General features: G+C 33.0%; 1 protein-coding gene across 2 annotated transcripts in view; it reads right to left on the bottom strand.

Annotated features, from left to right (window-relative positions):
• The window catches only part of LOC113404943 (chloride channel protein 2), a 71,535-nt gene that overhangs the window by 23,931 nt on the left and 19,820 nt on the right, over positions 1-27,784 (bottom strand). The window contains exon 1 of one of the 2 annotated variants that reach the window (XM_064219110.1): positions 16,271-16,502. The exons of the other annotated variant lie outside the window; for it this stretch is intronic. Coding sequence (XP_064075180.1) covers positions 16,271-16,348 — 78 coding nt within the window. The 5' untranslated portion in view covers positions 16,349-16,502. Of the gene's footprint in view, positions 1-16,270; positions 16,503-27,784 lie in introns of those variants that run through there. 2 annotated transcript variants of the gene reach the window in all.

Below are 27,784 nucleotides of genomic sequence, written 5' to 3'. Positions count from 1 at the left end.
TAGAATGACGCATTATGTCTGTTTTTATTATACTTACAATATTATAAAACAATTTAGAAGCCTTATATTTAGAGTTTCTTTAATATTTTCTTCGGAATTTTCCAACAGTTTAAGAACCGTATTTTACAACAGAAGTAAAATAAACATCGATTTCTATATTTCTGACCGATGTCATGATGACGATGACGAAATGACAAATTTTCTTATCCCTTAGGAGCTGATTTTCGAATAATCCATTTGTGTGGAGTTACGTTGCAGTAACAATTGCAGTACAATCCTGTATATGTGGGAAAGGTAAACCTTTCTGCACTTTCTAAAAAGTCTAATGCTAAATAACTGTATCTGTCTAAGCTAAATATACTGTATCAAAATATCTATATTCCGATTTGAAGAGTGACTACAGTCGTAAGAATAGAAATTTAAATAGTTCCGCAATAAATTACATACACAAACTAAAGAACCTTCGTGTTTTAAGTCGCTCAAAATATTAAATTAAATATTTTTAATACATATTATTAATTGATTTTTAATAAAATGGATAATTAAAACAATTTCTTATTAAAAGTAGAAAGGAAGCTAAAAACTGCAATCAGTCAGATTCTCTAATTATGATTCAAATTTTAAAATTATATGCTTATCAGATTTTCATTATTTGATATTTTAATTATTCCTCGAATAATGAGGCTATCGAAGTATATAATTTTGTTATAAATCCATTTGTCGTAAAATTTAGAGCATTAGTCACGGTACAGTTAGAACGGTTTATTAAAAAAAGGTTTAACAGATAATTTAATTTTAAAAGTATAGTGTTGTCTGTCTGCATCTGTGATATAATACCTAAATTCTGAGTATCTTATATATTAATGTTGTAATATTTATATATTTATCTAGAAATTAAAATTTACGCTATTCTTTCAGCCTTTTGATGATGATATTTGATTTATAAAACGCCAAATAGCCAAATCTTGGACAGCCCGCGTCCATACCGTTTAATATTTAATAGTCTAAATTAAAAATGGGCATAACTGCAAATAGGGACATGTTTTTTTGTAATGCCTCATTGAAAGACTTCTAAACCAATAAAATTTTTACCAGAAGCTTAACTGCTAGTGTGAACGAGCCTTAACGACACAGTTTCAATACTCTTCGAAGGTGTTAAACAAATTAACATTATCCAATGTCATTGGGTTGATGCACGACGAGTTTTAATTGTAAATATTACCTTTGACTTGTACAACTATTATTTATTATAAACCGACTTTTTTGTAAATTATACAAATTTCTTAAATGGCTTAGAAGTTAGAACACCAGTGGGCTAAAACCCAGGCAACCTTTGCAGGCACATTTTCATATGCCTACAGTGCCTAATTATTATTTGTATATGGTGGCAAACGAGCAAGAGTTTCATCTGGTGGAAAGTGACTACCACCGCCCATGGATATCTGCAATACCGGGGAGCTTGCAGGTGCGTTGCCGGCGTTTATTAACAGCGTTTATAATACATATCATGTTCGGCGTTGAAGGGAAACATCGCGAGGAAACCTGCCGGTATTCGATGTAAGCCGGCCACGTATCCGCCAATTCGCATTACAGCAGCATAGTGAAACCAACTCTTAACCATGAACCGAATGCCTTAGCATTTCCAGAGTTTAAAATAATATAATAAGTACACTATATTCTTGGTGGCAGGACTCTGTGAAGGTCCGTCTGGGTAGGTACCACTCACTCGTCAGATATTTGCAGCCAAGCCGCTGTTCTCAGTATTGTGTATTATTATTGAACATGAAAATATGAAATCTATAATTGTCAAAAATAAATTAAAAAAATATATATCCCGCTGAGTTTCTTTCGCCGGTTCTTCTCGGTTCCGAGGTGTTAATTTCCGGACCAGTGATAGATTTTTGACTATCAATAAGCAAGTGCAATCACTTCCATATTGAATAAAGATTTTTGACTTGATTTTGTTCCAGTTTGAACGGAGAGTGCTGGCTCACTCACTGTGGCTGCAGGCACGGGGACATAACATCTAGGTTCCCAAGGTTGGTTGACGATGTAACAAATGGTTAGTATTTCTTACAGCGCCATTGTCTATGGGCAGCCAGTTATCGGCAACCTGGTGGCCCGTCCGCCTTACTATATAATATATATATTTTATGTATTGTCAATCTGTTACTATCCGATTATAATCGTTATTTAAATAACTTGTAGTGCCTTCATTAAAGACTTCAATGTGAAATTAATTCAAGGTTACAGTAAAAAGCAAGTCGTAAACGTAAAAGACGCTCTTTGTTAAAACTTACTATAATATATCTGCTAATGGTGTTACGTTATGAGTGTCCTATTATAATTTAAATTTCCTGCCGTATTTATTCTCAAGAATATCTCAGAGTACATAACAATAATATTCTAGCTTATAGTGAGGACTTTGTGAGGAATTTCAAATGAGTACGGCGAGTGAACATTACTTATATGAAGAAACGTGCTTACCGGGAACATGTCTTTTAACTCCCGCCATCAAGGTATCCGGTACTCTTGACGGATTTCGACCACTTTATTCTCTCACTCTGATAATTCGATGGCAAATTCGATAAGACCGCAAAGAGTTCGGGTGCAGTGCCAACGGCTATTCGTGCTTCCCGTGCTCGGACGTGTCATGTCAGCAAACTCCAGAGTCCCGGCTGCTATTGAGAAATTCTCGACAGAAATATCCTATACTTTTTTATGACTTTCAATGGTCCTAACTCAGCACCTCGGAATCTGTGGCCTTACGTTCTGTTCATATACATTGCGTTATCTCAATTGATTTAATCTACGTCACTAGTTTTTAGCAAGATATTGGCTTTAGGCAATGTGTAACCAGAACTTAAAAGTAAGATCAGATTAGCTCGCAGATTAAAATGCTTCGTTCACCTTGGGAAAACGTAAGGCACAGGCAAATATTTGATTTTACAATATTAACAGAGAATGGTCGACCACAGATAAGAATATTAGATTTAATAAGGCGAGAGCTCTTATTTCGAGAAGTATAAATATTTGTAAGAACAGAATTTCGCCATCATTCGAATAATCGCCAATTCTCATACTTTACGCGTGAAATTTTTATTACAATTGTAGCAGCTGTAAGCCTTGCTTAGCTGAGCGTAAAGTTTTCATCAACCACGATATACTTGTTACTGGGCGATAATCCTATAAACGAGATTATTTTATGGAACTTCCACACTGGCTCCATTCGTTTTTCCTTGAAATTAAAATGCTCCTATTTGTTTATTTCTGTTTTATGTGGCAACAGAATACACTATTTCTTTCTCACTTCTTATATAAAATAGGGAAATATTATATATTATATATTATAAAGAGGGCTATTCGCGCCATCTATAACCTAGGAGCCAAGGAATCATTAAGGTATAAATTTAAAGAAATTAAGATATTAACTGTTGCTTCTCAATATATATTCTGTAATGTTTTGTATGTACGGAAAAATATTAATGTTTTTATGAGAAAATGTGATTCTCATAGCATTGGTACAAGGAACAAACATAATCTTGTTACTCCTGTTACTCGACTGCAAAGAGTCAGTAACTCTTTTGTGGGGCAATGTATACGCTTCTACAACAGGATCCCAGAAAGCGTTCAAAATGCTTCTGTTGCCAAATTTAAAAAAATTGTTAAGGAACGCTTGTGTGCGAAAGGTTACTATACAATTAGTGAGTTTCTCCTGGCTGTTTCTATTCATATACAATTATGTATCTAATTAATTTGACAAAAAAAAAGACCCGCTGAGTTTCTTACGCCGGTTCTTCTCAGGTCAGGGTGTTCCTTTTTCCGAACCGGTGGTAGTGTTTAATTTGACAATCAATAAGTAAGTGTAATGCTTCTATGTTGAATAACGGAATTTTGAGTTTGAGTTTGAAAAAAATGCTACTAGCATTCTTGCCACCATTCCAAGCGATCTTGATTTGTACGGTAACTATTTTTAATTTTTATTTATATATAATTAAGGCCTTAATGTAAATATTTAAGTAATATTATAACTTCTCACACGATTATAACAATAGTGGCACTAAATGACAAACTCTGAATATAATGCAATATCGTTTGACATTTTCGTACCACGCAATTGTTTATGAGTTTATATCGCATAGTATTCGATGATTACTATACAGGATAAGTAATATTTTAACCATCGTATCGTTCCACCAACCCGCATTGGAGCAGCGTGGTGGAATATGCTATTCATCGTATTTAAGAATCTGTGATTGTCAGAAAAGCGTAACTACTGAGTTTCTTGCCCGTTCATCTCGGTAGAATCTGTATTCCATACCGATGTCAGCGTGAAATTTAAATTCATGTTAAAAGACGATTCAAAAGATCCCAAGTGCTCGTAAATAAAGTATATTTTGATTTTAATTTCATCTACCAAATTGGTATCCCTATAGACTAGCAATTATCCCAATAACGTGAGTATTCTCTTATCGATGGTCAATACATAAAGCCTTAAGTTACAGTTGCAACGTCCTCAGTCAGAGCGTGTATTTCCGCTGCACTTCATCCTAATTCAGCTGACACCACTATTTTAATTAAATACGATTTTCAATTTACCTCATTGGTTTAATCTATTGTATTCATATCGATTTAAATGATACATGTATAATTCAATCGTTAGTGGGAAATCGATGCAATATCGATGCAGGAAAATCTATAGACCCTGTCCAATTCAACGTATATGACAGAAGGCCACATTCGATTTATGAAAGGTTGAGCTTGTGGTGAATTTTAAAACAGCCTCTGTATAAATGCATATTATAATTTTATACGTACATATGTGTGCGTATAATTTTAATCGTATGTATGTGTGTTTCTTTTGAAAATTTATAGGGAATCTTAATTTAATGGATTTTATTTGTATTGTTATTAATAGGCGATGTAATGTATGTGGCTTTTTGATTAATTATTATAATAGATATATTTTAGATAGCAGAGATGAACGCATCAAATGAACTTGTATAGTTGCTTACTATTATTCCGAAATATCTTGTTTGGTGAGTTTAATTTACTGTTGTTGTTTAGACAGAACGCATTGGAGACAGATAAATGGTTTTCCATGACAAGAGATTAGCATTGTGTAGCAGGAACTTATTTATACAAAAATGTTTAGTTGAGGAATTGCGAACGTATGGCTGGTACCGACTGTGATAAATCTTGAGTGATTCTACGATAAGTAAACACTTTAAATTGTATTAATATTACAAAATGCGTCAAGCGTCATCGTCGTTATACCTAGAATGTAAAATGAACCAAAGATAATAACTAAAAAAATATAAATACACAATACTTAACACACACAATAAAAACCATTTAAATATAATTATGATAAAAGTAATCACACATATTCGTGATGGCGTAAACTAAACAGGGGTTTAAAATGTGTACATAGTTTTACTTAAAATTGGTAACAGGCCATAAAACGTTGGATATTACGAATTTTCACGAAACGACGTCCATCAAAACGTGCTACGTCACGACGCCGTAACCTTACACGATGACGACGTTACCTTTTTATGTGTTGCCAGCCGCCCACCCCGGCTTCGCACGGATGGACATTAAATTATTTTTATATGTTTACATTTTATTCATATATATATTTTTTGTTGTTTTATTTTTAATTTTTTTTTTAATTGTAGTAAAGTATTTAATCTTGAGGAGAAAGATTTTTTTTTTCTATTTCTATGATTTTGGTCGGTATTTCTATTAACTTTTAAAATGTAAAAAGGGGTTATTTTGACATAACGATAATGACACATGCTTTCCCAAAGTATTTTATAGATATTGATATGTTCTTTAATATTGTAGAACATACTTTTGTTCTATCATCAATACATTCCGCAGCGTATGCGACGAAAGACGTTTTAGGGCACTTTTTACGACTTGGGTTACGTTAATTAAATAAGGAACCCTAATAACTTCTAGCAATAAATATAAACCTATGTTACTCAGAGTAAATGTAGCTTTACATTGGAGAAACATTTTTGAAATCGGCGCAGTAGTTTTTGAGTTTATTCTTTACAAACATACACACACAAAAATAAAAAAAAATCCACTTTATAATAGTAGTGTAAATTTAAAAAGCTAACGGTAACAATAAATCAAAAACAAAAACAAACGAACGTCTCTAGTATCCTTAAAATGAACCGAATCTTAACCTCTAAACTACAGGATGCGGAATCAATTAACGATTTTCCTAATTAAAGTCACGTAGATGTCACGACTGCATATGTAAATGAAGAAACAAATTTTCCTTGCTCACTATTCAAGTCGTACTTACCGTGTCATTTTAATAATAAATTACGTGCTATGGTAAATTTCTGCTTCAAACCCAGGCAAGCACCGGTGAATTTTCATATGCTTAATTTGCGTTTGTAATTCATCTCGTGTTCGGCGGTGAAGGATAAGTTTATATAAAATAATAAATATTCCAATTTTAATTTTATCGTGCACTAGTTTCGTGTGACGAGATATCAGCTGTTGGGTTTTAATCTTTTCTCTACCCTACATTTATGTAAAAGTATATAACATCCGGTTGAGTAGTTAAAAGTAACAAACAAACCACCTTTTCACATTTATAATATTACGTAATACCACCTATCGTAGATTATTGGAAACACGACATTTCGGTATTGTATGTATTGTCACAATACATTCACACTGCGCCAACGCAGCCGATGGCATTCGCGATGTGGATATTTTATTTAAAAAAAAAAAAAAAAAACTTGTTTCCTACTAATGGTACTATTGTATATAAAACTATTTTATAATAATAATATATAATAATCATTTATTGGTGCAAAAGTAAATATTACAAAAGAAGCTTATATATATGAGTTTACAAAATAAATATGACTATTGTTAAATATTACTATTGGATGAGTATTCTATTTACATGTGGTTTGGCACTTTAAAAAGAGTAAACTTATTATCCTTTATGGGTTATTTACATAACCTGTGTTAAGGATATATAGATACAAAGCATTCGCTCCAATAAAACACCAGTTTTTTTTTATTATTTTATTAGTTAGTTAGCGATTTTTACGTTGGATATTCTTACAATAATTATAAGCTGAGCAAGAGTTCTGTATGCACACATGCACAGCTTATAATAAAAACAATGTATCTATCACTGACTTGTTTAACAAACGTTAAATACTATTCCGCTCTTGTATTATCTTGCAACCCACCTATTATCGAGCCTCCTTCCTAGTTTTTTATTCATCGTATAAAACTTTTTAGACAGTGTATAAAATTTAAAGTAACATTTTACAATTATTAAAATCGTTTTAGTAAGTATTTGTTGTTATTCGATTAGTAAACTTTACAAATGCACGTGCAATATTTAAATATTGCTTCCCATCTTCATCACAAAAAAACCGGCCAAATGGGAGTCGGACTCGCGCACGAATGGTTCCGTACCATTATCTATAAAAACGAGAAATAATCATGTGTATCCACTTAAATATTTATTGTATTCTGGTTTTAGTATTTGCTGTTATAGCGGCAACATAAATACATCATCTGTGTAAATTTAAGCTGTCTAACTATCATGGTTCATGGTATACAGCATGGTGATAGACGGATAGACGGACAGACGGACAGCGGAGTCTTAGTAATAGGGTCTCGTTTTGCCCTTTACATACGGAACCCTAAAAGAACCATATTTTTTGCTGAAAAAGCTCTTTTGCTGGTATGTGTTTGTGAGTACTGTTTGTACCACAAAACCTACCATTGAAAATCAGTGCTCCCTCAAACATCCGTACTTGGTTCCTCTTAGTTGCAATGGATACTTTTTTTACAATATAAATCAATACCATTCAAGGAGGATACAAGGAGAAATACATATGTATATATTTTGGTATTTTTCAATCATATTGCGATCGCTGTGTAAATTATTTGTTGTTATATAATTTGTAAGTCACGATTTGTTTGTTCGCTTGCTTAATAACCGAGATGTTGATGCGGACATGACTATATCACGTTATTAGTAATCATTTGAACGTGTTAATGTTATAAAGGATTGCGTTTGTGTTTTTTTCTGTATTCGAGTAGAAGCACCGCACCTGTTTGGCCAAATACGAATAACATTATTATGATATATTTAAATTGATAAATATATACGAGCTTATTTATTTATTTATTTCTGTGGAACCAGCTTTCGCCGGCGGTTTTTCCGAACCGATACGACTTGGGAACCTTCAAGAAAAGAGCGTACTCTTTCCTGAAAGGCCGGCAACGCACCTGCAAGCCCCCCGGTGTTGCAATGTCCATGGGCGGTGGTAGTCACTTTCCAGGCGAGCCTCCTGCTCTTTTGCCACCACTAATATAAAAAAAAAAATTGTGTGGCAATTGTGTTACCTAGTATGGTAAAACCATCATTTAATCTGCATTCCGAACCGATGGTAGCTTCACTTAATATAGTTTGTAATATGACGATACAAAAGTGCTTGTAAAAGCCTACTTGAATAAAGAAATATTTTGATTTTTGATTTACCCGTTTCAACTGTTTTATATTAAAATAGTTAAATTTAACCATCTCTTAGATCATAAATACGCCACCAACTATGATGTTATCTTTGTGCTTGTAATTGCATTGGCACAACAATATTAAATGTCCTGTTTGGCATGGTAGTATCTGTCCAAACGGGCTTACGCAGAGCACCAAGCACTATTAAGATTTCGTCAAATCAAAATGTATAGGCTCTTGCGAGCACTTTAGAATAGTCATTTTACAGATTCAAATTAAATTGAATGGATAGATTATGAATATCGTATTTAAATAAACATTTATAATCATTCCACACGACTAGCGAGACGTACAGACGGCACGTTCACGACGTGTACTATCGTAAAAATAATTAACACCACGTTACGACAGCATATTAATATTCTCAAAGATTTATCTCGTTGTAATTATTTTGTATCGAAATCAGTTTATAGAACGTCTAGACTAAATGATTGTTTTATAGTATACTAGTTGTCGCGGCTTCACTCGCATTTAAGGGGGTTGGTTGTCATGTGTTGGGCAAAAAAAGTAGCCTATGTCCTCCCTTGGAGTTCAAGTTTGCTACCAGCGAATCCGGCTTTTTTATTGGGTTTTTCTGTCAATATATTCTTAGCAGCATCCTAGTTTTAAAACTGGCACGTTTACACTACCTCGGAAGGCGTCTGCGCCGGCGTCTGTTTAGCCTGCGCCTGATCTCTTTTCAGTCGTATAAGATGCCATTCCATCGAAGATAAAATGTTTAGACAAACAGTTGCGCACTATAATACGGTATTCAGAAAAGCACTTTTGGCTTTAATGAATATTAACTCCGATTAAATGTCTCAAGTGTAAATTGTTGTATTTATTAAATATAATAAACCTGTAATTGTGTCACCGGATCACTCAAGGGAAACTCGACTAAATTAAATCACACTTGAGTTTCAAAACCTCGTATCGTTTACCGTGTGAGCCGCTTACGACAATTGCTTGAGCAAAATTTACCTCATCACGCCGTATATCCTTCCCTCCCACGGGATGCCGATGCTGTGAATTGACTAATGAGGGAACGAGACGGCTCAGGTGTTAACGATCCCGACATTTAACGTATCATGTCACAAAGTTCTTCTATGAAGATGAAATTGAGTTGAAAATTATTTAAAAAATACTGCGTGCTCAACATAACTATATGAAATTTTGCAAGAACTTAATTGGTAATTATATATGTATGCTATTGATTCTTGTTTCATTTATATTTTTAGTAACGAGTGGATTTTGAGTAAAAGTGGGTTCGAATTATTTATATAATACCTTTATGAATGGAATCATGGTCGCACTATAATTTAACACGGGAGGTCGGGCCATTCTTTCATCCCAAACAAGGAAAACATTCAATTAAACCACCTAAACTAAATTGTACTACGCATGCGTCAGCAGGAAATAACGTCTTGTGGTCAGGAATTTAGACAATAACGTGCGTATGGTGAGTATGCGTTAATATTCATTTAGCCTGTTTTTTTTCAATGTTCAAGACTTTTACCATTTAAAGGTTTAATAAAATACAAACACTACATTATTACTGTTTCATAACTAGGCTCTATTTTTTCTTATTACTTATACTACGACTAAGAAGCAATATTTAGTGTTGTTGTGTTCCAGTTTGAAGTTTAAGTAAGCCAGTGTTGTTACAAGCACAAGGGACATTTCTTAGTTCCCAAAGTGGCGTAGCGTAGCGTATTGGCGATGTGAGGAATTAATTATATTTGTCACAGCGTCAATTTCTACGGGCAGTGATACTCATAACATATCCTACAAATTATAATATAAAAAATAATCCCGCTTCGATTTTAATACTCTAATATATTCGTATACTATTTTGCTGAACCAATTCTGTGGTATTAACACTTACGTCATTTATCAGAGAACAGTTCTGTAAGTTTATATATTTCCAAGTTACCTGTACCTAACTTGCAATTTGAGTATCCATAGCTTAAAATGTTTATACAATGCCATAGTTTCCTAGCCATCAATGACGAAACATGCAGGCAGGCAGCCTTCCAGACATCGCGTGTTATCCTTCATTACTGTCAAGTTCAACTGAATCCATTTAATCGACAGGATTTGTATAACGTGGAATCTTTTTTAGACACTGTATAGAGGACATATATATCTTAGTTATTATTATTATTAAGACTTTTGCTGTCCACTGCTGGACGAAAGTTTCCCCCATAGAATGCCAACTCTCGATCTTGGACAGCCCGTATCTATCCCGTACCTGCCAGCTTTTTTAAATCGTCCGTCCATTTCGGCATAGAGCGTCCTACACTAGTTTATATAGTCAATTTATTATTATTTAACTAAATATTGTACACAGTTATTTTCTACCTATTTTTAATCGACAGTTTGAAGGTTTCAAGAAATATTAACGAAATAAATACTTCCTATATGATTCAGCAAATAATTTTCAGGAAGTGGTATGACTTAACAGAAATGTACATCACATTTTTGAAGACTGTTATAGTTTTTAGACTGACTATTTTTTTGTAGGATGTTTATAAAATTTTTCGACTTATCAAAAATTCTTAACTTCAAGAATAAAAAAATGGATGTTTTAGAAATTTATATATAAGCAAGGTTTCAAACTGTAGATTGCTTTAGGAAACCAATTCAGCATTGTGATCACTGCGTGACCCTGTCTCGTCAGGTCTAATGTTCTTGACAGTGCACTGCACGCAACACCAAGCATTACCGCATTGAGGAAACGATAATGAGGTGACCACGAAGATTCCTTGACTATGCTCTTAAATTTGTCCTTTTAATAAGGATTATATTTGAAATGATTTTTATTAACTACGTGGTACCAAATAAAGTAAATATTTCAGTTATCGTCATAATATTAACACATCACTACATTGACATAAATTAGAGTTGACTTCAGAGTAAAAGAAAAAATGTGTACAAGGGCGGTCTTCTCGCGTATAGCGATATCTTATATAACCTCTGGAGAAGGATTATTTAGCAGTTATTATTTAGGCTACATCGATACAGACAATCGCTATTCCTTTATGACTTTTTCATAGATTTTTAGCCAACATTTTGACGGTATGCGAGCGAATTTTAAATTCGCCTGCTTGAACTCTACTGTGGATTTTTCTGCGACATTAGATTAAACTTCAAAGGTACATTCTCATTCCATAGGCTGTGATTTTGATTAAAATAATCGGAGTAGTAATTTTGTGTGGACCTCAACAATTATTACAATGCTTTAAATTTGGTCCGAGATTTAGGTCGTTTAATCTGTATACGAAATCAGTCAAAAGATATGTCAATAATTTCCTGTAGTATTTAAAGAAACGACTGTTTAAGATCGAACATACCAAGAATACAACATATATATATATATAGATAGCGAAATGTAATAACTTAATGGACGAGGCCTTGAAAGTTATAGATTTGACTAAAAGATAATAACAGATCTCGTGGAATATGATACGTAGTTTTATATATTTAGTTATCTTATTTAATAACACTACATTTGTCGTATCTCCACTATTTGAGAACATTCCATTAGACGCCACAGCTAGTATAGGAATACTTGGCGTCGATATTTCAAGCCTCGTTCAGTTCCGCGGTCAATTGGAAGCCTCCTGCTCGTTTGCCACCTCTAACATAAAAAAAAAAAACTAATTGACCTGAGAAAACTCTAAAATGTTAATGGCGAATATTCTTTATGTTTTCGCATAATGTAGATTTATCTTCTGAGAGACTAGCAATTATAAACATAAGCGTCTTAACAACAACCACACGTGATACTGGACGTATCAACATAAGTACCCATACGGTCTGCCAAATCCTTTCCAATTAATTGACACATTATGCCAACCATGAGCAAAAGTGATTGAGAGTAAGTTGATGAGTTAAAGTTACTACCATAAACAACCATGCATGCATGCATGAAAGGTAATTATCGAGGCCTTAATTCGATAGATTGACCGGCGAGCACCGGACAGTGTATCTTTCATAGCTGCTGATATCTGGATATAAAACTTTATTAAATTATTTGACCCAAACTAAATTCGGCCTTGGGAACTATATTCATATAGGTAATCTAATCACTAGACCACGATGCACTTAGTTTTTTTTTACATACATTTGAATTATGATCCTAATAAAATATACCATTAAATATATTACTCTATTTAAGTCTGTGTAAGTAATATATTTCAACCGGTTACCGAGTCGTTAAAAAAAAATACTCTGCCTCTAAAACTGAAAAGGTTTTGAGTAGTTTTTAAGTTATAACAGATTTACATGAATAATTATAACCAAGGTATGAGTAGTTTTAACTGATTTGTTATGAACAACTAAATGTTCCCTGTATGTTTAGGTCCTGTATTTTTCGGTAAATCCCCGGATGTATTTGTCTATGTCCGTATCCAGTTTCTAACTATGTCTATGCCAAATTTACTTTCGATCAGGTCTGTGGTTTAGTCACGATAGCAAACAGACAGAGTAATTTTCGTATAAAATATAAGCCAATATTACAGTTGCTCTTAAAAAGTCACTACACAGAAATAGTTTCACAGTTAACAATGAAATTTTATCATAATGCAATTTAAATGTCTTCATTTTTCGACTTAATCTTACCAGAAGTATTGATAAATTTTAAACAGATGGACAAAAAATTATATGCGTCATTCCTGTCCATTGGTAGAGTATATATGTGATCTGGCACCACATTAAACGAGGGGGGAATCTTTGCCAAGGAGTGGGAACATATAGAGACTGTTCCTTTTTTTATTGGTCTCATACACTTCGTCTGTTCAGTCTTACAACGGTCCCTCACATCACTAGTGCGCCACCATCCTTTAGTACTAAGATGTTATGTCCCTCGTGCCTGTAGTTGTACTGGCCCTTCAAACCGGAACTCGATACTCGGTCGGCTTCACGTTAGAATATCTTTACTTAATGCACGTATATTATGCCACTATTATTAAATATTATTATCATTCATTTCCAGTCATGTGACGAGTTTTGTTGTATGTTTACGTAATTAGTGATTGTTTATTTGCATACGATACAGTACAGGTCACAAATGACTAGAACGTGCATAGTAAATAATTATTTGATTTAGAATTTATAATATAATTAATATTATTTTTTATTGGTAATACTTTTTAGGAGGGAGATGAACTAATTATGTTGAGTCCGTGATAGTTCAGACTTCTTGGGAATGACGAACACGATCGTACCCTGCTATGTAAGAAAAATGTCAAAAAAATTTTAATAAGTCAGTCAGGTATTTTTTTCCTAACCTGTGATAGATTTTCCTTTAACTATTAATAAATATGTGCTATGCTTTTTAATTGGATACATCAATTTGAATTGACCAGCACAGAACTCAGTTATTAATCTTTTTATTTACTTATAGTATACATAATAATAATAATAACGATTTTTGTCATCTATATAATGTTGTATTTAATCTTATGGACACCTGCTTGAATGCGTGTAAATGTACGGGTTGGTGAACACAATATGAGCCGAGTATGAGTAATTTCATCCGAAATATTTTCTTTCACTGTGAGCACCAGATTAATTATTAAATTATTTTACAAATTAAGCAAAAAAACTCAGTTACGTCTCAGATTCGAAGTTGTTATCTTCGATTAAGTTCCAAGGGGTCTATCAACTAGACTATCTGGGCTCACCTGCACGTATAGCAAGAATAGAAAAACCGAAATTGTAAACAGAAAAAACACAATACGCGAAAGTAGTTGTTTAATAGTTTTTTTAAGCTCAGCAAAAGAATTATTTATAAAACTCAAGGACTTTACAATTGTAACGTAAAAAACTAAATCTCGCAATATCCAATTACTTTTTTTTATCACAATTAACATCAATTGTAAATAAGTCGAAGTCAAACACGGTTGCTGAACATCACATGATCAATCAAAGCGTCGAATATTATAATTAGGACCATTAGAACACAAATTACCGCCGATTTAACGCACTTCGGCTTTAATGCTTGTGCAAATAGACAATCACGTGGCAGCTGGAAATAATGGAAGCCTACCTACCCCCCCAGTCCTCCCACTCTTATCTAGATTCGTCGTTTGAAATAACATTATTAACCGACTTAAAAAAGGAGGTGATCGGCGCCTCAGAACGTTGCCATTTTTTTTGGGTAGGTATACTTCCCGATGGAAGTCAGTTATTTTTGGTCAAAATTTGATATTATTTTTATTAAACATCTATCTTAATCAATGAGGAACCGTTTTTTTTGTAATGTCTTACTAAAAAAAAATGCTTAACCAATATAAATATGAAACAGACTTTCAGACAGAGTGCGTGAAGATAGAACCTTCAAACTAAGTCATGTACGCGCCAGCCACGGCCAAATCATCTTTACTTTCAGATGCCATAAAATTATCCCACAAATAAAGTCAATTTCATGGAGATTTAATTAAAATTATAAGCGAAATAGCGCATCGGTTTACGGACCGCGTAGCGATGTAAAAAGTCGCAGGATCGATCCTGACCCCTTGGGTTACGTCCCCACTCCTAACAGTGATAAGCTTAAAAGGACTAGTATTAGTACTAGTATACCCCATACTAGTAATACTTTAATTAAATTGGGGCATTGCTAATATTCTATTAAAAAAAAAAAAGAATTAATAATCATCCGAAACTATTGACTATTGACGATTGACTGAAATTTAACATAGAAAATAAAATCGCGACATAGACGCTCAATAAGAAAGGATTTTTGGAAATTCAAATTTGGGCGAAATGTCATTAAACTCTATATGAATTCAACCCGTACAAAGTCGGGACGGACAACTAGGTAATTATATAAACTATAATAGTTTATTTTTTAATGTAACTTATAACTTAATTTACCGTAAATAATTACGTATAAAAATAACAATTACTATTATCATTGGGAATTGTGTTGAATAAAAAAACTTCTAAGATCGAATCCAACTGCGTTCACATATACAAACAAAATCCTAAGGAACATATATCTCTAAATGTATGTATATGTATCATTATCATTGATCATCCCTTTTCGTGGTGGTCAGGCTTTGAAAGCCTGTCCTGATAGGCACTAACCGCTCATCACTTATCCTAGCGCCAAAACAGCAATACTTAGTGTTTAATTGTTGCGGTTTTAAGGATGAGTGAGCCCTTCTTTACAGGCACAAGACCCATAACATCTTAGTCTTACAATATCTAAGGGCAATTTTGCAATTTTGAAGTTTGTTAATAAATAAAAATCTATTGTGAATTCATGTGAGGGGACTTAGTTTTACAATATTTAGTGATAATAGATTTATATGAAGACTAAACTTTGGGCACTGTAATAAATATTTCGACTTAACCTTATTTATTTTTTTTAATAAATAAAATATTTTATTTAGATTTCATTATACAGAACTATAATGACTAGGAATTAGCTGAGTGAAAAAAAGTGACTTTCGGGTAAAATTTCATAAAGATAAATTTTAGTTTAAAAACTATTTATTTTATTTTGTAACTTTTTTAACTATTGACTCCGCCCGGTTTTATCACCTTAGGTCGTACCGTGATGTCAAATACTCTATAGCCTTTATAGAGTTTTATTATCTTTTTTTTTATTAAACACCTAATCGGAATTAAAGACTAAATCTTTAACTTATATGTTAAGTGTAGACATCGCCATCGAAGTTCAAAATTGAATTTTTCATAATGTCTACTCACCAAGGTCCCCAAGTAGCTGTGCCCGATCTCCTCCTCCGACGTATCTCCGGAAACCAGGGTTTGTTTTTTTAATTTCATTTTTCACTAAATATCGACACTTATAATTTATATTTTTAAGCACTCGATTTTATTTGAAAAACATTTGTGTTTGGACTAGGGATGCCCTTGCTATTGTTTTTAGAATATTAGTTATTTATCGATGTCGAAAATGTTCAGCGTTTTTTAATTTCGATTTGTTTTTTTATAATGTATTTAATTTAAAACTTACGTAAAATATTACTATAAATATTTTATTGTAAGTATGATTACTACAATTATTTTATCGCACGTAAAGCAACACACTATACATATTACGATTAATTTTAGAATTAGACTATTTTCATTTTTTTTTTTTATTCCTAACTCCCGAGCCTACGATCTCGGAGTGTCGGTTCAGGTAGACTGACCTATCATAACCGTCTCCACTCCCGCGCAAATGCACTGAAAATCTGAAACTTAAGACGCGGCCACACGAGAGGAAATAGTTCACACTTGGTCATTACATATTTAACATAATGTATAGTGTAACTTGAACCTCTTATTAACTAATACTTTGTAACCAGTATATGGGATGTCCCATATACTCGTTACATGGGATTATTAATTTTTTTTATCATTTATCATATTAGTTTAATATACATAATACTTTACTAAACTCATAGTCAAAAATATCAATAAATACGTGTTATAACACTGTAAAGTAATATATAAATGATTGAAGAGCTTGGTTATTATTCATTAATTCTCATAAATTATATGATTATATATGTATTTTTTTTTATAACAGAAAGTAACCACCGAGATTCTTCCGCCGGTTCTTCATATTATTTTTAATTACTATTTTGCTTTGCGACCAAGTGGTAGTGTTTAATTTGACAATCAATAAGTAAGCTTCTATATTGAATAAAGAAATTCGATTTGATTGATGAAAAGAGTGTTTACTATGAATGTTATCGGGTCTTCTCAGTACAGTAGATTTACATTAATATTAACTTTGTAGACTGACGATTAAAAAAGGGTTGTAAGTGCCTACTTGAATTAAACATATTTTTATTTTGTTTAATACCAAACATATGCCATAAAATTTAACCTTAACAAGATTGATGTTAAAAGTATTTTCAGTCAAGGACGAGCACAAGCGTCTACGCTAGGTTGAGTCTGTACTTGCCTAACAATATATTTAATGTATAAGCAATTTATATACTATGTATATATTTTATAATACAAGTAAGATTATATGACAATATAATATACCTTTTGAAATTAGAAAAATATAAATTTCAAGATTAAGTTAGAGAGCAACGTTTGGGTGAAACGATTTTAACTTCAACGGATTTAATGCTTAGATTATTATGTTATTGTTAATAGTTAATTAAGTTGCACACGTTTTATTTATTCGCAACAATAATATATATATAGTTCTTTAATATTATATTAAAATATATTTAAGCAATATGTACTAAACTTTATGTCTTGTTAACTGCCATTATTGCCTCATCATATTATATAAAAGTTTGTATTTCTCTTTAACGCGTCCTCCACTATCGATAACTATAATGTTAATCGACATTCCCAGCACTAATTGCGCGATAATTACTGGGGCCCGAATATTTGCACGTGATATTCATTTTTTTTTACTTAGTGTTTTTTTTTTTAATTGTTAAGAATTATTTATTAATTCCGTTTAATTTATGTCTTTGTTTGTTCATCTTATATAGCTACACTGTCAAACTAAGCTTATTAGGCTTAATATAATACTAGTAAAGCCCGGCAGACGTTCTTCGTGTATATAAAATTTGAATGGCGATCGGTTAAGCGTTATAGAAGTTGATGAGCTGCAGCGGCATATATCAGCGGGAACATCAAAGTTATCTATTTATATCATACCATGTTTATATGTGTATGTATTATGTAGTATATGTTTCATGTATTAGGATACCATGAAAAAATACTATTATTATTAACTTCAATATTATATTAACCTAAATCTTACTATATCCATTTGTAAAGTCTATTCTAATCGAAGAAAGAATAAAGAGGAGAAAACCCTTAGATTTGCTAATTGTTCAGTTCAACGACCTCCGTGATCGAGTAGTATGTACACCGGTTTTCATGGGTACGCCACTCCGAGGTCCCGCGTTCGATTCCCGGCCGAGTCGATGCAGAAAAAGTTCATCAGTTTTCTATATTGTCTTGAGTCTGGGTGTCTGTGGTACCGTCGTTACTTCTGAATTCCATAACACAAGTGCTTTAGCTACTTACATTGGGATCAGAGTAATGTATGTGATGTTGTTCAATGTTTATTTATTTATTGTATACTAATAACAGTTCTTGATTAATGTATCTTTTTATATTTATTTATTTAAGCCTCTTTAATTCCTTAGTAATAATAATAACAGATTTTTAATCTATTTGTATGCCCTAGCAGGGAAATTAAGTAACATTTATGCAATAAAAACAATAAGAAAACTCACAGACATAAGTACTGCTAGACTAGTTTATTTTAGTAATTTTCACAGTCTTATGTCATATGGAATGTTGTTATGGGGTAATGCAGCAGATATTGAAATAGTATTTATTCTGCAGAAAAGAGCTATCCGAACTATTTACAATATTAGCCCTAGAACATCATTACGCGAAAAATTTAAAGAAATAGGTGTATTGACGGCTGCTTCACAATATATTTATGATAATATAATGTTTACACAGATGAATATATAAAAATATTCCATAAATGCTGATGTACATACTATTAATACAAGAAATATGAATAGACTTGTAACCCCTACTTTCCGTTTGCATACGGTACAGAGAACGTTTTTGGGCAATGGTATACGCACATATAATAAGATACCGGGAAATATAATCAATTTACCACTTACTAAATTAAAAAAAAATATTAAGACTAAATTAATAAATAAATCTTATTAATCATTAAAAGAATACTTTTTAGAAAAAAACGCCTGGATTTAGGCTCGGTTTCCATCACAGGACACTAATTACTGTAAAAAAACAGCATTGTAAATTTGTTTATTTGGAAAAAGCAACTATGCGAGTTTCTTGCCGATTCTTCTCGCTGGAAGCTGCTTTCCGAAACGGTGGTAGTATTTAAATAAAATAGATTTGATTTGATTTGATTTTATATCTAATTTTAACTAAGAATCTCTCGACGAATATAGGCCTCCTCCATCTCACTCCACTTTTTCCTGTTTTAAGCTATTCTCATCCAGTCTTTGTTTACGAATTTTCCAAGTTCGTCTTCCTATCTTTTTATAAAATACAACATAGTTCCACTTATTTACTTATATCCACATTAATTTTACTTCCGTTCCAATAACAGCTTCGTCGACGTTCAAATGGCTGTTTTTTCGCAAAACCATAATGAATAGCATAGATTACTCAAGCTCTCGACCGGCGTCGATATCAAATGTTGTATATTTGGCTTTTGTCTTATTTAAATATACGAATCTACTTAAACCTATTTAGTCATTAAATTAAAATAATTATTGTGCTATAATAAGTTAATTTATGACGAAATTAATGTTTTATTTCAAGAGATTCAGTTTTAATAATAGGAAAGATAAAATAAACGCATTTGCGGTTTTTTTTAAATCGAGTCGGTCGGCCGGACGAGCAATTGATGGTAAATGGTCACCTCTGCCCATCGGCATTAGCGCCATATTAAATTTTAACCATTTCTTACATAACCAATTGGCGCCACCAACCTTGGGAACAGAGATGTTACGTCCCTTGTGCCTGTAGTTACAGCTCACTCATCGTTAAATACTAAATATTGCTGAATAGAGGGTGGTACCTACCCAGACGAGCTAAACCAAAGCCCAAATCTTCTTAATAACTCTTATATATTAATAACGTAAGCCGATTCTTGTCCCTGTGATTATGGGACGATAGCTGCATATATGAAATCGGTTTTGGTGTCATTTTGAAGACCGTACTGTGCAGAAAATAAAGAGGATTCTTGATTGCAATTTACTAAATTGTTACAATTTAACAAAGTATTATTTTTTTAGAGGAAAAAAGGTACTGGCCGGTTAGAGAGCGGTACTACGGCTGTAAAAGAAAAAAAAAATTAATAACGTAAATAAAATCAACAATGAAATATCGAAGAAAAATCTATCTTTAATTGTTATTGTGAATGTTTGAAGGCATATGGGACACTAACAGAGTAAGCTTCTGATCGTATCGTCCTCTCGTTTACCCTATTCCGTTTCGTATATTTCTCTGTTATCGTTCTTCTGTCTTTGCCTCTAACGTCATATCTATAAACCCATATTACAATAATAATTTATGAACGACTTCTTCCTACCTAGATTTCCCATCTAATGAAGGGTTTCTCGAATCATACCATCGGTAAAATAAATAGAAGTTACTAATAGTATTTAAAACGGGATAATTCATATATATATATATAATATAGATATAATAAACGATATTTCGACATTATCTACGAATGACATTCATCAGACATTCATAGATAATGTCGAAATATCGAGCTCCACCAAATAAAAATCATGGTAAATATCCCCTTTTTAAATACTGTTAGTAATAAAAATAACCATGTTAATTTAAAATCTTAAATAGAAGTTAGTCTAAACATAAAGATTTCTATGCATTACTCTCCATGAGTTCAGCGTTCGTATCTTCATAGTTGAAGATAATGTGAACTTTAGAGTTTTTAGTGCCTGATCCATATACATGAGGAGATGTTTCTCTTGTAATTAATAACTGTCTTCTAAAGGAAGGTGTTGCGGGTATGGAGCTACGCTTCGCAGTTTCATCGTCCTTAAATTTAGACTATTGACGTGACGCGTGAATTTAATATTTTTGTTAATTATCTAAGAAACAAAATGAATTACAAAATTAATCAAAACAGCGAAATACAATGAGCACGTATAAGGTCAGATAAAATTATCGCTAAACATTGATACGCAATATATATTTAAAAGATTACAATTGTCTGAACTCAATTAGATATATCCAATGTATATTATATAAATTTATTGTTTTATTATGTAATATCTTATCAATTTAATTTATTAAATACTAAATGAAATCGCTTGCAGTACAATGAGTCGATTATTTATTTATTTATTTTATCAGGCTCGTCTTACGCGTCTTTTTTTTTCTCAGAGAAAAACTGAGGAAAAACCGGCTTATAAGTGATTCTTGCCCACTAAAAACTTTACAATGATGATCTCTACGACACAGTTCGGAGCCCGTGAAATTGTTTTAGCGTGCGCGTCTGCTGACACAAAGTACACCGCCCTTCTCAAGGGGTATGAATGATCGACCTCTTGGCTACAGTTAATTTCGAAGCCAAATGAACAGGAAACGCGAGGACCCCGCTTCAAGCATCCACTGCGTCTGAGTTCACACACTATATTTTAAGCCGCGGGTATCTGGGCTGTAGGAGGGCCTTGACTAATTACGACTATTTTAAGGTAACTACTGTATATTATAGTATTAACTTAATCGATTGAACGTAGAAAACAAGCCATAAATCAATAAAAGTACCTACAATTACAAAAAAAGTAAGCTATTAGGTAGGTAAGCCGAGATGGTCTAGTGGTTAACAAGTGAATGTTAACCGATGATTGCGGGTTTAAACCCAGGCAAGCACCAAATGAATTTTCATGTGCTTAATTTGTGTTTATAATTGATCTCCTGCTCAGCGGTGAAGGAAAGCATTGTGAGGAAACCTGCATGTGTCTAATTTTAACGAGACGCACTGGAACAGCGTGGTGGAATAAGCTCCAAACTTTCTCCTCAAAGGTGAGGAGGCCTTAGACCACAAGTGGGACATTTACAAGCTGTTACTTCCTTTCTATTAATTACTTCACCCCTAGCCAGTTTCAGCCAGTTTAGCCATTTTGTTTTGTTTTAGTTATTCCTTTAAATACCTCTTAATACTATTGATGCTAAAGCCGTATTAGCGCCATAACATCTCATAGGGTTATTGCGTGTTTATATCCTCGAAGTCGTCGATTAAGAAAAAAATCTTGAGAAAACCTGCATGTGTCAAGTAAAAGTTTGACACGTGTGTATCCCACCCACTACAGTATGACATACTTGGCTTTAATTTACTTTTCTGACACAAACTTCTATCGGTGATAAGACATTGTGACATTGTGTAATGACACACGTGGTTGAGTATTCATCCAATAATTGTTCTACCGGAACAAAGCAATGAACTTCACATTCCGGTTTAAAGGAGTGAGAAAGACATTCAAATGTTAGCTCGCGTTGGTTGAAACCCGGTCACGAGGCCATTTTTATCTCTGTAATATCAACCTGATTACAAAAAGGTAGAAGGATCGCGCGGAACATAAAAGTGTAGTAACAAAAGCGGATACAAAATAAAAAGCTAATGCATATACCCAGAACGGCTGTTCACTTTAATTGTTAATTGTAGACGTATTAACAAATAGATTCGTTTAGCATTTCCGGGTATTTGTATTCGCTGTTGTTGCTTCAATCTAATGTTTCACGCGCTCCAGTATTTGTTATAATAATCTGAGATATTGACTATATAAACATAGTTTAGTTTGGCAAAATGTAAATAAAACTAAAAATAGGCTATAACAAAGCAGTTAAATGTTAACTTTAACTAACAATAAAAAAAAATGTAAACAAGAGTATACTTACGTGGGAAATGGTTGGTTTAAACTTTTTAATACACGATGTTGTTTTGCCGTTTCTAATGAGGCTTGGGATCAAATTCGAATTTCATAACTGTATGACATCACTATTTTATACAAGATTTTATGGATAGAATTTCTGGTATCCATATAGAGTAACATTTTATAAAATGCAGGATATAAAATTATATATCTTTGTATGTTACTAATTGTTACATATGACAGGTAAGGATATAAAAGCATAGATATATAGCATTTCGAGCCAAAAGAGATCCTGCAAATTACGAGTCATTTCATAGAACTATATCAAAAGTACGGCTACCATCTTTTCCAACGTTTGAAAAACATTACGTTAGTTGAACAATTATGTATATATAACGGGGCGCGGTTACTTTGGTTGTTGATTTGGATAATTAACGAATCGAGTAGTTGGCAATAATGTTTGATGGCTTATTTACTTTTAAGAACGGGTCGCCCCGAATGGAGTTGTGAGTGTCATGGCAACGCGAGTCGTTATGTTTTGACAAGCGACTCGAATGCGATGGTTGCTAGCAAACCCATTTGCTCTTAATCGAGATGAATGATTGTAATCCTTTGATATTATTGTGGTGTACGATTACTGAATAACTTAATACAGTGATTAGACGATATTAAATACGTTTTATTTTGTGAATACCTCCATTGCACGCCCACATAGTCTTCCAAATGTCGGCATCCTGCTCCTCCGACATATGTATATTATACATATAGAAAGTCAACGAGTGATACCTCTACGTTTTTTTAACATCATATAATCATGTGTTACGAAGCCTTATTTATTGACGTTTTCTTAACAAAAGATTTGAATTTAGACTCGGCGAAGTTTAAAATATCAGCGGATGTATACTGTATACCTAAACGAATACCTTGAATTTATTGACCCAAGAACAATTTATTGACTTTGCGGAGTCGGAAACTTTGCGTTATCCTTACGCCTCGTGTTCATACAATCGTTATCACTGATTCTATCACAGTGATAGATGTTAATGTGAATATACATAACATAGTTATAAATATATTGTAATGCAACTGTAAGTATACCTACCTACTTTGCGAAGGGAGTCTACCTCCATGCTTACAAATAGTATTCCCATAGTTCCATTAAAAAAGATTTCTCTGTTGCTAGATAACATATGGTCGTGTTAACTTATGTGGAACTACCAGCAAAATCTAGTCTAAATCAATAAGTTTATTCTTCAAGTATGATCTATATCGGATCTCAAGCTGTGCGGAAGTGAGGTCGGCCGTGATTGTAGCCGCGTTCCCATTGTCACTGCGTACGATATTAAACGATACCTTAGTGTTGCCCTACGAATAATTGAAGGACAAATTGATAGAGATCCTTTTGTAGATGACAATGTATTTGTGAACCAATCAAATTAATAGATCAACGAAATAAATAGACTAAGAATGAAATTAAATTGTTTATACACGGCTTCATATCGTCAATAATTTTTATTACTAATGGTGTCGTTAATTTAATCTTATTGTTATTATTAAATTTAAGGGCTTCTCTTAAATTATTTATCAAATATCGGCATGTTTCGGGAAGATTAATTTTATCATGATGGAGCGGATACGACAAAATCTCGTCACATGATTTCATTGAATTTACCATTATTTCGATAATCACAATATCACAACAGATATTTATGGTGATGATGATGATGATGTCACACTGTGCAAGATTACACAGTGAAAGTACTCCAACCCTCCCTGGAGCGAGTTCAGCCGCAAGCTCAAGGTCTTAACGTTAGTTCTTTCACAAGATATGGGCTGCTAGTGATAAATTCTAGACAGAAAAACCCGACAACTATTAACAAGGCCCGAACGAACTTAGAAGATTGCTGCTAGATTACCGAGACAGATCAGACACATGATGCATTTTGGGTTTGGACTAAAATGAACTTATTAAATTTATGGACATTAAGTCGAAATACCACAACACACAAACTAAAAGTTTTTCAATACACAACTTTTAAATTTTATCTTCATTCTAGCAGTACATTATCAGAAACCCAAGATATTTAACATTTGCCAGACAATGCAATTTTTAGTGATATAGAAGAAACAGCCAAGAATTTCGATACGGGATATATTAAGAAGCATCTTAACATTGAATATAGAATATTAAATTTAGAAGCCGAGAAGGGGGCTTTATTCTTCAAAACGATTTCAGTAAAAGCAGCGTTTATACATAATTAATTCTTCAATTCTGTATTGAACCGTAACCTTAAATTAATTTTAAACAAATCACAGAACAAATTATCCAATAAAAAATTCGCAAAAAATATAATGATATCAAATTTTATTGAATTTAGTCACGGTGAAGGATTTTCTGCATGCATATCGTACGTAACCGATAGGAAATGACAGTGCGTACTGATATTGTGGAAAAACGGTAAAATGAACGTAAATACTAATGTTATATGATATATAATGTAATAGCAGTTTAATCTTAAGGCGATCTTGAAACTAGGTCTCGGGATACGGTTACTATTCAACGAGTAAGCCTTGGTATTCATTATAGATTGTTCGTTGATAGTAAATAGTGCTAGCTTTAAACGCTTTTTGCAAAATCTTGTACGTATATCTGTCGTATGTTTATTATTATTTGTGGATAACATTTATGCATTTGTAGATAGACCTGAATCGAAATAAGTACCCGAAAATTTAAGTATAAGTTCATACGTCCCTCATTAAAATTATGGAAGCCCATTAGAAAACAGACGACGCGAAATCGTGACGAGTATTAGGTACTGCGTCAAATCTAGATAACGCATCGGTTTAAAAAACAATCAAGGTCGATGGAAATTTTATCGATACTCGGTTAAAACGTAGTAAAATTATGACGTCATTAAAAAAATGGTCTCATATTGACCTTGGATTTTCTTGGATCTGAGGACTTTTTGTTTCGAAACTTTTACTATGTAGTTGTAGTATATCCGTTTAAGATTAATGTAATTCAATACTATTTGATCGATGAACCGCATGCACGTTTTTTTTTTTAATTCAGAAAGATTATCTGATGACGACATCAACTTCTATACTGTTCAACAGATCGCCATAGCAATCATGACATACTCGTAGTATCAACTATATGATTAGAAAACTTTATAATCAAGACCAGTCACACAACAATATTTTCCGTATATCAGATAAAAATAAAAAGGAGCTTGGGTGAAAAGTTTACCATTTCGCACTTTAAGCATTTACTTGAAGGCATTAAGAATAATGTCAAAAATTATAACGAATTTAATTAATCAAATAAACTTGTTATAAATAATATAGTTTGAATAACAATAGCCAATTTATTTACTAAGCAATTGTAATTGTATGAAGTGTTATCAAAAAGGTACTCGACTCGATAATTTACTATTTTTACGATGATATGTCAATTAAAACAAATGTGCTCGAAAAATTATACTAAGACCTTCTATTTTAATACTTAACCTATTTATTGTACTTGTATTACAAGTCAATAGGAAAATCGAATCAAATTTATTTTATTCAAGCAATCTTTGCAATAAAATACTTTTGTTGCAAAGATTGCTTGAATGTTTGTAATTGCTTCAACGATTGTAAACGTTTCTACTCTATATAATGCCATTACTATTATCTGTGCCAAATTTAATTCAGACCCGTTCAGCCGTGGTTGCAAAACAAAAATACATCAATTTCCACCCTAAATTCCGCATTTATATTAGTAATAAATATATGATATATACAAATTACTATATAAGAATTAATAGTAGCAGAACCCAACATGCTGATAGCTCTTCTCGGCGGTAAAGGAAAATATCGTGGGAAAACCTGCATGAGTCTGGAAAAACATAACAACTAAACCGCGTAGTGTAGTGTTGGTAAATAAATTTCACCTTTTCAAGAGAGGCTTTCACCAAGTGGTATAAGGCTATGACTTTACTTTTTAGAAAATTAATATTGATCAAATAACTCCAGTCTTTCAGAATATATCGGATCTCATAAAAAACGTATCTTCAAATATAATGGACACAAGCCATATCTCCCCTTACGATCAAGACAATTGCCCATTATGTCTGTTCCTTCGCGTGCGGTAAACGGTTAGGCATGCGTGCGCAGACCATCGCTTTACAAACCGAGATTTACGGAAAACACGTCACAAGCAACTTGTTGTTCTTCAGTAAAATTTGCAAATGGAAAACACTTAAGTTCCCTCTGAATTTTTATCGATGAAATTACATGCTCGATGAAGGTATTAGTGGAGCAAAGAACAAGAGAATGAATTTTAGGAAATTCGAACGCATTCTAAAGTTGAAGGGGGAACCTATGTCAAATTTGGCGACGAATTATGTGAGTGTGGAATTGTATGTGCGTTTGTATATTAACACATAATAATGTGAGTTGTAGTGATGAGCGAAGTCAGTCGGTAGGAAATCATCATCAACATATACATTAAAAACTGACCACTGTATGGTATATATATGACACTGGCTCTCTTGTCACTTTTAACGACGAGTTTACTATTTAAGCGAGACAATCTCTTCACATTTTTTTAATTTCTATAGTTGGCAATCGGGTAGGAGGCTCACCTGATGGAAAGTGACTATCACCGCCCATGGACATCTGCAACACCGGGGGGATGCGTTGCTTTAAGAAAGGTGTAGGCTCTTTTTTTAAGGTGTATCGGTGCGGAAAAATCCACAGGTGGTTCCACAGAGTGGTTGATCACACATTGATCCTAGATCACCAAGCGTGAGAGATAATTTAGTAGGTAAATTCTTAGTTTCTCTTAAAT

This window comes from Vanessa tameamea, chromosome 26 (genome assembly GCF_037043105.1).
Source record: "Vanessa tameamea isolate UH-Manoa-2023 chromosome 26, ilVanTame1 primary haplotype, whole genome shotgun sequence".
NCBI classification, from domain to species: domain Eukaryota; kingdom Metazoa; phylum Arthropoda; class Insecta; order Lepidoptera; family Nymphalidae; genus Vanessa; species Vanessa tameamea.
The sequence above is the reverse complement of the archived record's forward strand: the minus strand, read 5'-3'. Positions and strand labels throughout refer to the sequence as shown.